The sequence below is a fragment of the Hemiscyllium ocellatum genome, chromosome 3, assembly GCF_020745735.1.
Source record: "Hemiscyllium ocellatum isolate sHemOce1 chromosome 3, sHemOce1.pat.X.cur, whole genome shotgun sequence".
NCBI lineage: Eukaryota > Metazoa > Chordata > Chondrichthyes > Orectolobiformes > Hemiscylliidae > Hemiscyllium > Hemiscyllium ocellatum.
Genome location: NC_083403.1, coordinates 74169814 through 74186565, shown reverse-complemented (window position 1 = coordinate 74186565; position 16752 = coordinate 74169814). Strand labels below are relative to the sequence as shown.

Below are 16752 nucleotides of genomic sequence, written 5' to 3'. Positions count from 1 at the left end.
CCATGCCCTGAGTTCACCTGCCTTCCCTGTTAGGCCCCTTGCATTGAAATGAATGCAGTTTAATTTATTAGTCCTACCTTGTTCCTGTCTGCCCTGACTGTTTGACCTACTTCTGTTCTCAACTGCACCAGTCTTGCTTGTTAAATTGTTCCAGTGCAGGGGATTTTGGGCATTCACTTGTTTGGCAAGCTTAATACCAATTACAAACACAAAGAATACTGCAGAAGTTCTGCAGGCCTGGCAGCATATGTGATGAGAGAAACAGAGGTAATGACTCCAGCTCGATATGACTTCTTCAGAAGATATTGCCAGACCTGCTAAGTTTCTCCAGCAATCGTCTTTCAGATTTCCAGGATCTACAGTATTTTTATTTTAGTGCGATTCAAGTGACAAGAGACTCAACATCTCCCATCTCTTACACATGGGCTCTGAGTGAACGATCAGATTTGTTTCGGTACTACTTATTATTGTTAGTTACTGGTGTAACTCCGGTCAGTTATTGGAGGAGCCCTGTTCCTCGTAACTCCTCACACAACTCCCGCTGGCACAAAAAAGCACCAGCAAAACTTCTATAAACCAAGTGTGATGAAATGTGCAGCTGAGAACTCAGCTGTACCGACCTGGAGTTGGCTTGCTTTGTTTCGGTTATTTGTGTTTGTTGACAGTGCCCCAGGGGGGTCTCTGTGCTATTCCTTGCTGACTATTGCCGTCCCCGGGACTGTGCAGGCGACAGCCCAAGCTGCATTTCTAACGGATCTACCTTCCATTACGGTTCAAACCGAAACGGCATTTGTGCGTGGGCGGGGTGACGTCACCTCCGTCTCTCAAACCATGGCCGCGAGGACGGGAACGACCAACGTGAAGACTTTGCTGCAGTTCATTCACTCCATGGGACAGCTGAAGGTAATCCCGCTCACAAAGTCAAAAGTGTCAGTGCCCAGTGTGTGTAGGTCTTTTCCTTTTTATTGCATGCAGGTTTTTTGTTGCATTTGCAAGCCCTGCGCGCGCACATACATTCTCACACGAGCTGCTTGCTCTCTGCCGGTTCGAACCCATTGTCTCCATTGTTTCCCCTGGATCACATAATGTTCCACAGAAGGTTTTGCTTCATTGTTCTCACGGGCTCACCCAGTCATGACACTGCCTGCGGACCTCATTCCCAGGTTAGGACTTCCTTAATAGAACCACGGTCCCAAGGATCTCCCAAAACCTTGAACAGAGTATAGAATTACAGTCACTCTTGTAATTGAGAAACACAGTAACCAGTTTGGGTAGGGCAAAATGCCATTTCATAATATATTGATTGATAAAGTAGCGTGAGGACACCAATTTAATTAAAATGGAAGTAGTTGGAGAAATTCAGCGTGCCTTGCAGCATCTGGAGAGAAACCAGTGAACCGTGTTCAAAACGAGAAGTAGCTTGGAAAAGGAGGTACTTATGGTAATGAGGGGGAGGAGTGAGCAGATGGGTGGAGACGGACTACAGACTCCACCAAGGCCGCTTTGAAGTCCAGGTAGATAACATCCATTGGCTCTCGTTGGTCTAACTTGCTCATTACCTCTTCAAAGAATTCTAGCAGATTTGTCAGCTATTACTTCCTCTTGATAAAACCATGCTGACTTTGCCCTATTTTACCATGCATTTCGAAATATTCAGAAATCTCATCCTTCATAATGGACTCCAAAATCTTACCCAAGATGAGGGTTAGGCTAATCAACCTGTAATTTTCCATCTCTTGTCTTAATCCCCTTTTTAAATGGGGTGTCACGAAAGTGATTTTCCAGTCCTCTGTAACCCTCTAGTGATTCCTGAAAATAATGCCTCCACTATCTCTTCAGCAATCTCCTTTACAACTCTGGGGTATAGTCCATCAGGTCCAGGTGATTTATCCACTTTCAGATCTTTCAGTTTTTCTAGTACTTGCTCCTTGGTGATGGCCACCATAGTCAGCTGTGCTCCTGACTGTCCTGAATTTTTAGGAAATTACTTGTATCTTCTACTTTGAAGACTGACACGAGGTAATTATTCAGTTCTTCAGTCGTTTCCTTATTCCCCACTATTATCTTTCCAGTGCCACTTTGTAGCAGTCCACTGTCCACTTTGCCTCTCTTTTGCCCCTTATATATCGAAAGAAGTTCTTACAGTCTTCCTTAATATTACTGGTTAGCTTACCTTTTCCCTTCTTATTCTATTTTTTTGTTGGTCTTTGTAAGCTTCCCAATCCTCTGATTTCCCATTGCCCTTTGCCATATTGTATGCTTTATATTTTGCTTTTATGCTATCCCTGACTTCCCTAGTCAGCCAGGGTTGCCTCATCCTCCTTGTAGCATGCTGCTTTTTCCTAGAGATGAATTTTTGCTGTGTCTCCTGAACCAAGATTATCTCAACACCAACTTCCTTAACTAAAACTTATAAAAACAAATGATCTAGTCCCAGATTTTATTGCTGTTGTTCAGTGGTGATTCTCTCTGCAATTTGGCACGATTTATCTCTAGCAGCAACTACACTTTACATGTATTAGCTGTAAAATTAATTGGAGCATCCCGAAGTCATGAATGAATTGAAAAAATATATAAAGTTCATTTTTCTTCACTTATCCAATTGGAAAACTTTAAATGTGAGGAAATATTATAACATTCTTTAATACAAATAAACAATTAATTGTGACTAGTTTTCTTTATACTGCTGTGACGTCCAGCAATTAGACTGCTACTTATCGACATGCTTAGGCAGATTTAAAAATTTAGTTTTGTCATTTAAAAGTTGATTTAAAATCATTTGTACTTGATATGTTGGAATATCAGACTTCTGACAATGTATTTTTACATATGTTTATTGAATGATCTAAAGTATCAAGTGTAAGTAATGTCACCATTTAGAAATATTCTGGGACCAATGAATAATCTCAATAATGGTGTAATTATTATACAACCAATATTAGTTTGGGATCTGTATCTGTGTACGATAAAGGGGAACTGGCATCACCCAGATAGGTGGCAGATGAAGTTCCATTGAGCAATTGTGAGATGATGCACTTTGGTACAAAGAATCTGGAGACGCTGCATAAAACAAAGAATACTCCTGTAATATGTGCAGGAATAAAGACACTAAGGTGTATATGTGCATGATAGGGAGAGAGAGCTATTAAAAATGTGCAGTATTCTAGGCTTTATTACTAGCAGCATAGAGTGCAAGAGCAGGAGGGCTCTGCTGACTTCATATAAAACACTAGTTAGCTCTCAGCTAAAGTATTATGTACAATTCTGGATGCCACATAAGAGGAAGGATGTGAATGCATTGGAAAGAGTGTAGAAGAGGTTTACTGGAATGGTTCAAGGGATGTGAAACTTCAGTTATGAGGATAGATTGGAGAAGTTGACATTGTTTAATTGGAGAGAAAGCTAAGGGGAGATTTGGTAGAAGTTCTTAAAATCATGAGGGGTCTGGATGAAGGTGGCCAAAAGGCCTCTCCTACAGTAAAATTATTCCATGATCTTCACATGTATCAGGTAAACCTCTACATTTGCTTGTTGGTATACTGTCATTTAGGTGCTGGTTAGAATTGAATATTTTTTTTCAATCAATGGGATACGAAACGCACTTTTTTCAGATAGAGGTTATGTTTTTATCTTAAACTTCCAGCTGGATTTAAAGCACAGCATTTGAGATAATGGTGGTGTAAAGATTTTGCTTCTGGTTTAACTAAGTTGTTTGTTATTGTAACCAGGAGGTTTACATGTAATTGCAATTTCTGTTTATGATTAAGTATAAACATTTTATGGATGTATCCATATGTACAGAATGATTGCTATGGCACTCTTAATTGAAGAACCAAGAAGATAAATGAAGTTCTTCAATGTATAATTTGTTTAAAAAAAGATTAATATAATAACTGTGTTGCCTGGAGTTCCACAGCTCATCTGAAGTTATAGTGGTTTACTGGGAAATCCCCTGGGGAAATTCATCCCCATTATCTATGAATTTTTTTGTATCAATTTAATGTCCCATATGTTTAAAAATCAGGTAGCTTTTGGAAATAAATTTAATTAGTGAGTTTTGATAAGATTTGTAGCTCAAGTTGAGGTTCTGAATGTAGGTTTGCTTGCTGAGCTGGAAGGTTCATTTTCAGATGTTTTGTCACCGTACTAGGCATCATCAGTGAGCCTCCAGATGAAGCACTGGTGGCATGGCCCACTTTCTATTTATGTGATTAGGTTTCCTTGGGTTGGTAATATCATTTCCTGTGGTGATGTCATTTCCTGTTCTTTTTCTCAGGGGGTGATAAATGAGATCCTCTTGCCATCATGCTTGCCCACAAACCCACGAACACGCTAAAACAGCAGCTAATGAACTTAAAAGATCCTATAGAGACAACAAACAAAACTAATATCATTTATAAAATACCTTGCAAGAACTGTAACAAACACTACATAGGACAAACAGGCAGAAAATTAGCCACCAGGGTACATGAACATCAACTAGCCACAAAAACACATGACCCACTCTCAGTAGTATCCTTTACATACATATGAGGAAGGACACCACTTCGACTGGGACAACACATCCATCCTAGGACAAGCCAAACAGCGACACGCATGAGAACTTCTCGAAGCACGGCATTCCAACTGGATCTCTATCAACAAACACATTGACTTTATCCTATTTAACACCCCCTGAGAAAAAGAACAGGAAATGGCATCACCACTGGAAATGGTGTCAACATCACCAACCCAAGGAAACCTAAACTCATAAATAGAAAGCGGACCATGCTCAGTGATGACAAAACGACTGAAAACGAACCTTCCAGCTCAGCGAGCAAACCTACATCCAGACAAATTTGATTAGTTTGGGCTCCACTGGTGCTACTTATGTTGAGGTTTAAGGTGTTGAGTGTAAGCAATCTCCAGTATTTTGAACAGTTTGAGTAATTTCCAGAGGTAAGGTGACTGTGTATAAATATAATGTTATTGTAAATACATTAGGAGTCTTGGTGTATAATTGACCTTATCCTTGTTTCTTTAGAGAGTACCTCGAACAGGTTGGGTCTACAGAAATGTAGAAAAGCCAGAAAGTGTGTCAGATCACATGTACAGGATGGCAATTATGGCACTCTTAACTGAAGATCAAAAACTCAACAAAGACAGGTTCAGTATATCAGAAACTTTACTTCAGTATATCATTTCTGTAAAGAGAACTAAATTAAACCTGTATATATAGTTTTACATTTAAGTTTTTTCATAATATGCTGTAGTTTTCTGTTTTTGTCAAATCAGCAACACTTAAAATGACTCGTGCATAAGTCACAACTAAATTAGTTTTTCAGAGACTTAAATTATGGATTGAGTTTAGAACAATCATATTTTCCATCTTTTCACAAAGAGTGTAACTTATAATTCTATAGTTTTAATTTTATAAAGTTTAATTTGTGTTGTGGACTATGCAGAGGAACTTGGGAATTTCAGCAGCTTGCTCAAGACAGCAAAGAAACCTACTTGATGTCTTATTTAAATGGAAAACCTCTCCTTGTCCTACCCTCTTCCCTTCTAATTAGAATAATGTGCTTTTCATTTATAGATGCATAAAATTAGCATTGGTTCATGATATGGCAGAATGCATTGTAGGTGACATAGCACCAGCAGACAACATCAGTAAAGAGGAAAAGCATAGGAGAGAAGAAGTAAGTTCCAAGAGTGATCTCTTCTGTTGAATGTCTTTACGAATTTCTAAAGATAACAATGCAATTTCTTACAGTTTTGGACTGAGTATTGACATTACAGAAGCCACTATCCGTGGTAGCTACAATTGCCGGACAATTTTCAAAACACAACTTGAACTGATTTCAATATTGTTATTGCTGTCTTTACCCCTTTGAAAGGAGGGATATGAGCTCCAGATTTCATTACTGTTTGTGTGTAAAAGCTTTTCCTGATTTTACTCCTGAAAGGCCTAATTTAAAGATTATGCATTATTATTTATAAGGAGATATTGTTTCTATTTCAATCCCATCAAAATACTTTCAATTCCAATACCCCTACCATGAAAATGAACACAAACCAAGCTTATGTATCTCATTATGCTAACTTCTTTTAAACCCAGATATCATGCTGTTGAATGTGTTGTATCCCATCCAGAGCCAGTGTTAGTTTTGAGCAATGAACCTAAAACGAAGTGTTGCACTTTAGAAGACATCAGACCAAGTTTTGCTTTCAAAACAATTTTAAACTGGTTTCCTATAATAGATTAGATTAGATTCCCTACAGGATGGAAACAGGTCCTTCAGCCCAGCAAGTCCATACCGACCCTCTGAAGAGTAACCCACCCAGACCCATTCACCTACCCTACATTTACCCCTGACTAATACATCTAACATTATTGGCAATTTAGCATGGCCATTTCACCTGACCCGCGCATCTTTTGGATTGTGGGAGGAAACCGGAGCACCCAGAGGAAACCCACACAGACGTGAGGAGAATGTGCAAACTTTTTCTGGGGTATGAAGCGAGGACTGGAATTACAGCAAGCTTTTCACAGCACACTGTACCTCTGTGTTATACAGGCAGACCAGGTCGCTGTACTCTATGATCTTCTCACCATGAAGATGACTGCCACCATCCACTTGCAGTGTAGGAATCTGCAAGACCTGCTCAATCTTGTGTGAAAGAGGAAAACCACTTCATGACTAGTGAATTTTGAGAAAATTTCTAGCTCAGGTTGAGGTTCTGGCTGTAGGTTTGCTCGCTGAGCAGGAAGTTTTGTTTTCAGACATTTCGTCACCATACTAGGTAACATTATCAGTGAGCCTCTGGATGAAGTACTAGGGGTTTGGCCAGCATTCAATGTATGTGTTTGGGTTTCCTTGGGTCATTTCCTGTTCTTTTTCTCAGGGGGTGGTAAACAGAATCCAAGTCAATGTGAGTGTTGTTAGAGTTCCAGTTGAAATGCCGTGCTTCTAGGTGCATGTCATTCCAACTGAAACTCTATCAACAAACACATTGATTTGGATCCCATTTACCACCCCTGAGAAAATGAACAGGAAATGGCATCGCCACACGAAATGACATCACCAACCCAAGGAAACCCAAACACATAAATAGAAAGCAGGCCATACCACCAGTCCTTCATCCAGAGGCTCACTGAAGATGTTACCCACTATGGTGACAAAATATCTGAAAATGAACCTTCCAGCTCAGCAAGCAAACCTACATCCAGCACTTCATGACTAATTAGAGGAACATCTTGTTGTCCACAAGATGTGATTTATTCCATGTTAACAACTTATACAGGTTATAAGACTTAAACAACTTATTGATATGAAGGTATAAGATCCTGAACTGTGCAATATCCTGTGAATGTGGAAAAGACTTTTCTGCTTGTGGGAGAATCTATAACAATAGGTCACCGTTTTAAAAATAAGGGCTGACCCATTTAAACCAGAAAAGTGAATTTCTTTTCTCTAAGGATGGTGGGTACTTGGAACCAACATCATCAAAAAGCAGCGGAAGTAGAATCTTTGAATATTTTTAAGACAAAAGTAAATGTATTTTTGTTTATTAAGAGGTGAATAGTTGCGGGAAATTGCTTAGAATGTGAAGTTGACATTACCACCAGATTGACTAGATTTTGTTTGAAAGACAGAGTGGGTTCAAGGGCCCAGTTGGCTTACTCCCATTCCTAACTTGTATGTTTATATGTGCTGGATGTTGTTAAAGAGACTTCGTTAGGTCTCCTTCCTTCAAGGTCCAAAGCTGTTTCTCCACAAGTCCATATAACATCATTGTATTGCACACCTCAGGTTCAACCATTTCAGACCTTTCAGACCCATGTATAATTGTAAATGATGGAAACAAACACAGAACATTGGAGAAATTCAGACCTGGCAGCATCTGTGGAGAAATGTTTAGAGTCCAGTATGACTCTTGTTTAGAATTGAATAATGAAACTCTGGGTTTTTTCTCCTCCGATGCTGTCAGACCTGCTAGCTTTTTGGAACATTCTGTATTTGATTCAGATTTCTAACATCTGTAGTATGTTGCTTTCAGTAAGTGATGGAAGCTTCCCTGCTTTGAGCTGGCACTAACGTGTTACTTCCAGTGAGTGAAAAGAAGTAACTTTCTTTTTCCAATTTCTTCACCTTCTGCCCTTTTGTTACCAAGTTGGTTGTTGGTACTTTTACCTTTCCATGCAACTGTAGGAGATGTAAAACCAGTCTCTCTAGTTCCTCCCTTTTCAACATCCAAATCCCTCAATACTCCTTTCAACTGAGAGCTACGTGCAGTTCTTTGGATTTAGTGTACTATAATTAGTGCTCACATGGGTAGCATCAAATGCAGACAAGGTGATTGCCTTGCTGAACATCTCACTTTGGTTCCCAGACATGATCCTGAACTTCATGTTGCCTGTCACTTTCATTCTCCACATTGCTTCCACTCTGATCTATCTGTGATATGCTACAGTTCAAATGAATCCCAGCACATTATAGCCTTCTGAAGTCATCACTTGCCTTCATAATTTTGGATTATAATCCTGGTACACAATTTTTGTTTTATAAGTATTTTGTTAGTTCATTTTTTACTCTTCTTTCTTAATTCCTTAACTTTGCATTCACATAGCTGCTATTTTGCCATTTACATTGAGACACATTGGGGTGGCACGGTGGCTTAGTGGTTAGCACTGCTGCCTCACAGCACCAGGGACCCGGATTTATAGAACATAGAACATAGAAGGATACAGCGCAGTACAGGCCCTTCGGCCCTCGATGTTGCGCCGACCGAAACATCTGGATTTGATTCCAGACTCGGGAAACTGTCTGTGTAGAGTTTGCACAGTCTCTCCCTGTGCCTGTGTGGGTTTCCTCCGGGTGCTCTGGTTTCCTCCCACAGTCCAAAGATGTGCAAGTTAGGTGAATTGGCCATGCTAAATTGCCCGTAGTGTTAGGTGCATTAGTCAAGGGTAAATGTAGGAGAATGGGTCTGGGTGGCTTGGTCTTCGGAGGGTCGGTGTGGACTTGTTCGGCCAAAGGGCCTGTTTCCACACTGTAGGGAATCTAACCTAAAATCTTTTATTTCTTTACTTGCCTCATTACCACACTATTGGCTTTTGTAGCAGGAAAATTTTCAAATGTAATCTGGCCTAAATGTAATTCACCCTATAAGATCCTGGGTGACATACCTTCACTTTTGTCTATTTGTCTCCTTCCCCTCTTTCACTTAAATGCTACTACAGAGCTCAGTTTTCTCAGTTCTGATGAATGTCTACTGCTTTTCTCTCTCTACACATGCTGCTGACATGCTGAGTATTTAGAGTATTATCTACTTATTATTTCAGAATTTAAATCTGTGAAATTTTACTTTTGTTACACCAGACTCCATTCATAGGCTGCCAAACAGGCATTTTAGTAAAGCCTGGAAAATAGAAAGGGAGAGATCAAAGAAACTTTGCTCTAAGTTGATTGATTTTAAAAGTTCTTTGAGAAAATTCTTAGATGGCATTATGATAACATCAATGAGGAGCCGGAGAAACAAAAGGACAAAAAAATTTCAAATATTGCTAGACGAAAAGGTCCAAAACCCCACAAACGTATCAGGTGATAAAATTGTCTTTTGAAAAACATTGTGTATAAATGCAGGTACTTTTATTTTGACAAATGGATTTTGAATCACGTATGCTGTCCTATCCTGCAGGAAGCTATGAAACATTTAACTGGTCTGTTAAGTGATGAAGTGGGTAAAGAGGTCCTGGGGCTTTGGGAGGTGAGTTATGAATTAAACCATTTTTAGATGTATACAATGGACTAAATGGCCTCCTTTGGTCACACAGGTTTTTTCAATAGACTGTTTTTACTAAATGTTGCACCGATGCTTACTAAGTTTCTTTGTTAGATGGATTAGATAAATATTGTATAATCAATAATGTGCTCTGATTTGTATTCTAATGTTTTGATTCTGAGGGAAATTACAGGCAACCTATGCATATTGCTGATAGTCTGTAATGGTGCTTGAAGAACGATGGGTGGAAAGGACATCAGAAATATGCCACAGATATAGAGAACTGATTGTGCAAGACTTCCTTTGAAAAGATTGGGATGGTAGGTGTGTTGACGGGTAAGGACATACTTGAGAAGGAAATCAGAAGGGCAGAAAGAGGATATGAGAGAGCTTTGACAGATAAGGATAAGGAGAATCCAAATAGATTCTATAAATACATAAAAGGCAATAGGGCAGCTTGGGAGAGAATACTGCCCTTTTAAAGATCAATGAGGATGTCTGCATATGGAACCACAGGAGATGGGTGAGGTACTAAAAGAATATTTTGTATCAGTATTTACTGTAGGAGAAAGACATAGAAGCCATGGAACGTGGAAATAAATAGTGATATCTTGAAAACAGTCCACAAAACAGAAGAAGAGGTGCTGGTGGTCCTAAATAACAGAAAGGGGGCTAAATCTCTGGGACTTGATCAAGTGTAATAGACGACATTGTGGGAAGCCAGAAAAAATGGCAGAGCCCAGAGTAGAATTATTTGTATCATCTACAGCCACATGTGAGGTGTCGAAGGACTGAAAGTTGGCTGATGTTGTGCTTTTATTTAAGAAAGACCAAGGAGAAACCTGAGAACTATAGACCACTGAGTCTGACATAAGTGGTGGGCAAGTTGTTGGAGGGGAATCTGAGAGACAGGATTTATATACATTTGGAGAGGCAGAGATTGATTAAAGATAGTCAGCGTGGCTTTGTGTGTGGGAAATCGTGTCTCACGAACTTGAGTTTTTTGAGGATGTAACCAAGGGGATGGATGGGGACAGAGTGGTAGACGTTGTCTACATAGACTTTAGTAAGGCCTTCAAAAGGATTCCGACTGCTTAATAAGGGTAGATGCAGTGGCATCCATGGAGAACTTGCCAACTTGAAACACAATTGGTTTGACGATAGGAAACAGGTGGTGGTGGTGGAGGGTTGTTTTTCGGCCTGGAGGCCTGTGACCAGTGGCATTCTGCAGGGATGAATGCTGAGTCCACTGTTGTTTGCCATCTATATAAATGATTTAGGTGAGAATGTAGGAAGCATGAAGAGAAAATTTGTGGAAAATTGGTGGTGTAGTGGAGAGTACAGGATCTTGATCAGCTGGGCCAATGGGCAGAGGGGTGGTAAATGGAGTTTAATTCAGATAAAAGCACAGCATTGTATTTTAGTAAGACAATCAGGGCTGGAGTTATATGCTTAATGGTAAGGTCCTGTTGAAAGCTGAAGGTCACAGGTAGAAAGGAATTTCAGGAAGGATTGTTTTCATTGGTCAGAGCATTGAGTATTGGGATTAGGACATGATGTTGTGGCTATATATTAATGAGACCACTTTTGGAGTACTGCATACAGTTCTGGTCACCCTGCTGTAGGAATGATTTTATTAAATTGGAAAAGGTACAGAAAAGATTTACAAGGATATTACTGGGACTGGCGGGTGAGAGTTATAAGGAGAGGCTGGCTAGGCTGGGATGTTGAGGTTGTCGGGTAACCTTTATAGAGGTATATAAAATCACAAGGGGCATAGATAAGGTGAATAGCAAAGATCTGTATCCTAGTGCAGGGAAGTTCAAAACCAGACGGCATATTTTTAAGGTAAAAGGGGAAAGATTTAAAAGGAACCTAAGTGGCAACTTTTTCACAGAACGAAATGCCAGAGGAAATGGTAGAGATGAGTACAATTACAACATTTAAAAGCCATTTGCACAGGTACATGAATAGAAAAGACTTAGAGGGATATGGGCCAAACACTGGCAAGTGATACTAGGTTAGTTTGGGAAACCTGGTTGCATGACTAGTTGGACTGAAGGGTCTATTTCTGTGCTGTATGATTGTGTGTGTGTGTGTTAGTCATTTTATTTTGATCATGATATTTTGAGGAAATTGAACTATTAAGAATGCCACCAGACATAGGGACCGGGAGAAAGGGCATATGGAACAGGTCATTGGTCTTGGAGGTGAGAGAACATTACTAATTAGGAATGATCAGCCATGATCATATTGAATGGCGATGCAGGCTCGAAGGGCTGAATGGCCTACTCCTGCACCTATTGTCTATAACATTGAAAGGAAGAAATGGGAGATGCAGGAGAAACTACAAAGTGCTGAAAGTCTAGGAATGCATTAATAAGAAACTTGGAACAGAGAATACAGACACATGTGGAGGTATCTGCACATTCTTTTGACTTTAGATATGATAAATCCCCGCAATCTCTTAGACTTGGAGGTGAAGATGGAAGGCCAATAAGGAGTTTGAGTAGTTAGTTGAAGAGAAAAGAGGCTACAGTAGACTTCGAGATGGGCTGGGCGGCACGGTGGCACAGTGGTTAGCACTGTTGCCTCACAGCACCAGAGACCCGGGTTCTATTCCCACCCCAGGCGACTGACTGTGTGGAGTTTGCACATTCTCCCCGTGTCTGCGTGGGTTTCCCCTGGGTGCTCCGGTTTCCTCCCACAGTCCAGAAATGTGCAGGTTAGGTGAATTGGCTTTGCTAAATTGCCCGTAGTGTTTGGTGAAGGGGTAAATGTAGGGGAAAATGTAGGGGAATGGGTCTGGATGGGTTACGCTTCGGCGGGTCGGTGTGGACTTGTTGGGCCGAAGGGCCTGTTTCTACACTGTAAGTAATCTAATCTAATCTAATCTAATGACATAGATATGTTCATGCCAAATTATACCAATATTGGCAAGTTCTACATTAATAATTTGGAGTCACGGCCTCGAAGATAAATGTAGTAACAAGAATGAGAGGGTTCAGAGACACTGATCAATTTTCTAGAAAAAACTCATTTGCAAAGGCCAGAGGTGCTCAGTAAGTTTATTATTATTCATTAATGGGATCTATTGGTTGTTGCCAAGGCAGCATTTATTGTTTATCCCTTAAAGTGTGAAAGTTGATGTATTAAGTCTTGCTCTTGAACCATTGCATCTCTTGTGCTTTTGGAATACCCAAATCACTGTTAGGAAGAGTGTTCCACAATTCTTACCCAGTAATGATGATGTATTAGCAAGTCAGGATGCTGTATGGCTTAGAGGGAAAGTTGCAGGTGATGATATTCCCATGTGTCTGTTGCCTTATCTTTCTAGGTGGTAAAGATAATTGGTTTGAATGGTGCTGTCAGAGGAGATTTAGCAAGTTGTTGCGTTAGTTCCTGCAGATGTCACACTATGGTAAGGAGTCACTAGATGTAAAGCATAAGAGAGCAGAGCTCTTAGAGTCTGTTGTACATCATGGAAAGAGGTCCTTAAGGCTATTTCTATGCAGGTCATCAAGCATCCTACTTTAATCCTATTTTCCAGCAATTGGTTTTGTACGTTGCTTACCTTAAAACTGTTTATTGATACCTGTATATTAAAGAATCTCCCTAACTACTTTTATACTGTTTATTTATGAGACACAGACCGAGATTGAGAATGACCTTTAAGGGTAGAGTTGTTGTCGAAGTTAATGTAATGGGGCCATTGTGTTTATTTGGAGCCTTCAGGTGAGAGCAGGTACTCAATAAAATTCTGCACTACTCAAAAAAAATGTGAATGTGAGACCAGACAATATTAGTCTTCAATCAAATTTTCTTTCCTAAATGTGTCCATTGTATGTGGTGAGAAAAAAACGCTCATATATAACCAGCACTTTTCATATTCTCAAACATCTTGAAGCATTTCATAGTTTTGTTGTACAGATCTTGCTCTAATGTAGGAAACCACTGCAATGTTTAACATAGATTTGGTCATTTTTTTTCTCAATACAAACTTATTTACAGTGTAAAATTTGATCTGTACATTGGAAAAACTCAAATGCTTTACATCCATTTGAGGGGCAGGCACAATTTCAGGTTAAAAGACTGCATTTCTGATAGGAAGCACTTAATTTAGCTCAGTACTGAAGCATCAGCCTAGATTGTGCTGAAATCGCTGGAGTGGGGCTTTTGAATCAAGACTTGGTATGGAAAATAAAGTTTAGGTGAAAATAGAGATTAAATGTTAATATGTCTAAGTAATTTAGCAAGTTTTAGAGACTTGAATGAACAGCAGTCAGTACTTGTGGACTTACACAGAGGTTGTATTCCAGATTTTCTGCTCATGTTTGAAATAAAACAACTGTTAACACTTGTGACACCTTATACTACAGTTAATCCACTCTTTCTTAACTTTGAAGTATATTTAACATGGACAAGTAGTGGCAAATAGTCCTAATTGAATATACCTTTCCAGGAATATGAGAACCAGTCTAGTATTGAAGCCAAATATGTGAAAGAACTGGACCAGTTTGAAATGATTATGCAAGCTTTTGAATATGAAGAGCTGGAAAAAAAGCCGGGTCGATTGCAGGAGTTTTATGATTCAACAAAAGGTTAATGTTGTTTTTGTCTTGAGATTGCTTATATCGGAGTTAATGATGCAGCTTCTAATGATTGTTTGTAACATGAGTACACGAGTAAAGTGTTTCTTTATACCATTTCTTTGTCCACAGCATGGAAATGGGCATCTTATTTAGTGTATTAGAGACACATGCAAGTGAGTACTTCAGTGTGAAGTACACTCCTAGACACCATCTGGTCATAGAATGTTTAAGAGAGGGTAGTACACACTTGAGGCAACTCAACCTTCAATCTATTCTAATGTATTTTGAACAGTATACCTGAACTTGTATCCAATGTAGTACATTATACTTCAAAACTGGACTGAAGGAAGATTTAATCTGAGGCATTCAAGACAGCATTAGATAAAAGAAAATTGCAAGAGATTGGCATCTGATGTTGCTCATTTAATGAGCTGGAAAACATATTGGAGCTGAGCAGCCTCCCTTTGAAATTCCCATTATTTGTTTGGAATGGCACATTTTCAGGCTAGAGTCTGAATTTTGCAATATTAGTCTATACAGAAAAAAGATAATTCCACTATACTACTCTTATGTATAAATTAGGCAGTATTCTGCGCAATAAATGGGATTACTGCACCAAAGTCTATCATACTCCAGAGAATAATTACATAGTTTTTCTATCTTGCATTTATATGAATTTGTATCTTACAGAAAAATTTCATCACCCCGAAATTCTTCAACTGGTAGCAACATTAAATGCAGAAAGAAATTCCAGGCAAGTGAAGGCCAGCACCTCAGAGGCACAGTGTTTTGGGGAGAATGGGCCAAGCATATTGCCTCAAAGCACAAAACTCTAGGACAGCATTGTGGATTATATGAATAAATGTTTTTTTTTTCTAAAATTGCATCAATATTTATTTTGAACCAGTAAATCCATAACTGAACAAAACCAAATACTTAGTGACTAATGCATTGTGACTTTCTAGTGTATGAAGAATGTATGTATTTCCTTAGACATTGAGTATTTCAAATTTCAGTGCTTTTTATTTTCCTAAGATAACATTCAGCGTATTTATTTTTATCAGGGCAGTTTTAAATATTTGGATGAAATGGATGTAAAGTTATTGATGTTCAAGCATTGTGTTCAAATTTTTAAATCAGGTGGTTCTGAGCAAACAGCTGGGTCTCTTTTTCTTGGGATTTTCAATCACTTGGGCTACAGGATTCACTACAAAAGATATTTAACAACATGTTTGGAGCAGGGTCCAATCATTTGAACTTGAAAATTGGAAACAGGATCTAATAATGAACAAGTACTTGGCTTGTTTAGTGTCATTAGAAGTACCTGGTACCCATGAATAAGCCTATCAAAGCCATTGTTTCCTCATTTTTCTTTAAGTTACCATTTTAAAATGTCTCCAATAGTGCAGTAGAGCAGATGTTTTAATTAATCAGTGATTCTAGGAGAACAAAAAATGTTATTAAATGTGCAACAATTTAAAAGTAAACTAATTTGAATCCTGACAAAGCTACAAAAACTTGCATTCATTGTCTTAAGGTCTACATGATACAAAAATATTAGTTCCACTGTGTAGAATTGTTCCTTTCAGAACAATTTCTACTTTTATGCATTTTTTTAAGTAACTGGTAACTGTTTTGTGCAGCATTTCCTGCCTGTCATCTGGAGGAAGGACCAGTAGGAAAAAGAGGTAGTTTTGGGTCTTAGAGGATTGCAAGATACCACCCACGCTTTAATCCTTTTCCCTATAAAACTACATTTCAATGCTCCAATCAGTCTGCAAGATTTCATGCTGGCAGAGAATGAATGCATACCAATTTCTTTAAGAAACTCTGTTAAGGTAACAATGCAAATTTTCTGTGGTGTAACCATAAAATCAAACCTAAATTACCTTAACTGGCATTATAAACTGCTCCAATAAAGCCAAGTTGATTTCAGCCTCTGTGTTGCTTTTTTAAAATGATATTGCAGTATTTATTAAATGTAAGCCTGAAGCAGGCTCAGCTTATACCTTATTGCTGTAATTAAGAATAAGAAATAAGTATTGTTAGGGAATCAGTGGAATAATCTTAAGGACTTTACCTTTTACCAACTTTCCCTTGGAAAGGAACTATAGCCATTGTTCTGGACTGCAAATAAACAGTTACATCAAGACAGAAAATTAACCTGGTGACAAACTTTCATACAAGCAAATAAGTAGGGAGAAAGTGTCCCAATTTTTGTAGAGGTTGAGATGAAATATGATTGAACACTAAATCATCTGCCACACAATACTGAAAGGATTAACTTCATTTCCTCTTTCCATAATGGAAAAAAAATATTTTTAAGCACCTTTCATATTGACTGGACATCTTAAGGTGTATTACCATCAATGAAGTACTATTTACTTGAAACATA

General features: G+C 38.8%; 1 protein-coding gene across 2 annotated transcripts; it reads left to right on the top strand.

Annotated features, from left to right (window-relative positions):
• Positions 1-803: 803 nt before the first annotated feature.
• Positions 804-16277, top strand: hddc2 (HD domain containing 2). Of its 2 annotated transcripts, XM_060821206.1 has the most exons (7): positions 804-903; positions 5024-5145; positions 5576-5678; positions 9682-9750; positions 14228-14366; positions 15048-15111; positions 16001-16277. In XM_060821206.1, exons 1-7 carry the CDS (start codon positions 832-834, stop codon positions 16047-16049), a joined length of 618 nt encoding a protein of 205 aa, XP_060677189.1. In that variant the 5' UTR covers positions 804-831; the 3' UTR covers positions 16050-16277. The 2 variants fall into 2 exon arrangements, with proteins under 2 accessions (XP_060677189.1, XP_060677188.1); XM_060821205.1 differs by having other exon boundaries at positions 15048-16277.
• Positions 16278-16752: the final 475 nt, after the last annotated feature.

Coding starts and splice junctions, on each gene's coding strand:
- hddc2 (XM_060821205.1), top strand. CDS start 832: ATGGCCGCGAGGACGGGAACGACCAACGTGAAGACTTTGCTGCAGTTC. Junction 904..5,023: donor ACTCCATGGGACAGCTGAAG/GTAATCCCGCTC, acceptor TTGTTTCTTTAG/AGAGTACCTCGAACAGGTTG. Junction 14,367..15,047: donor GTTTTATGATTCAACAAAAG/GTTAATGTTGTT, acceptor TGTATCTTACAG/AAAAATTTCATCACCCCGAA.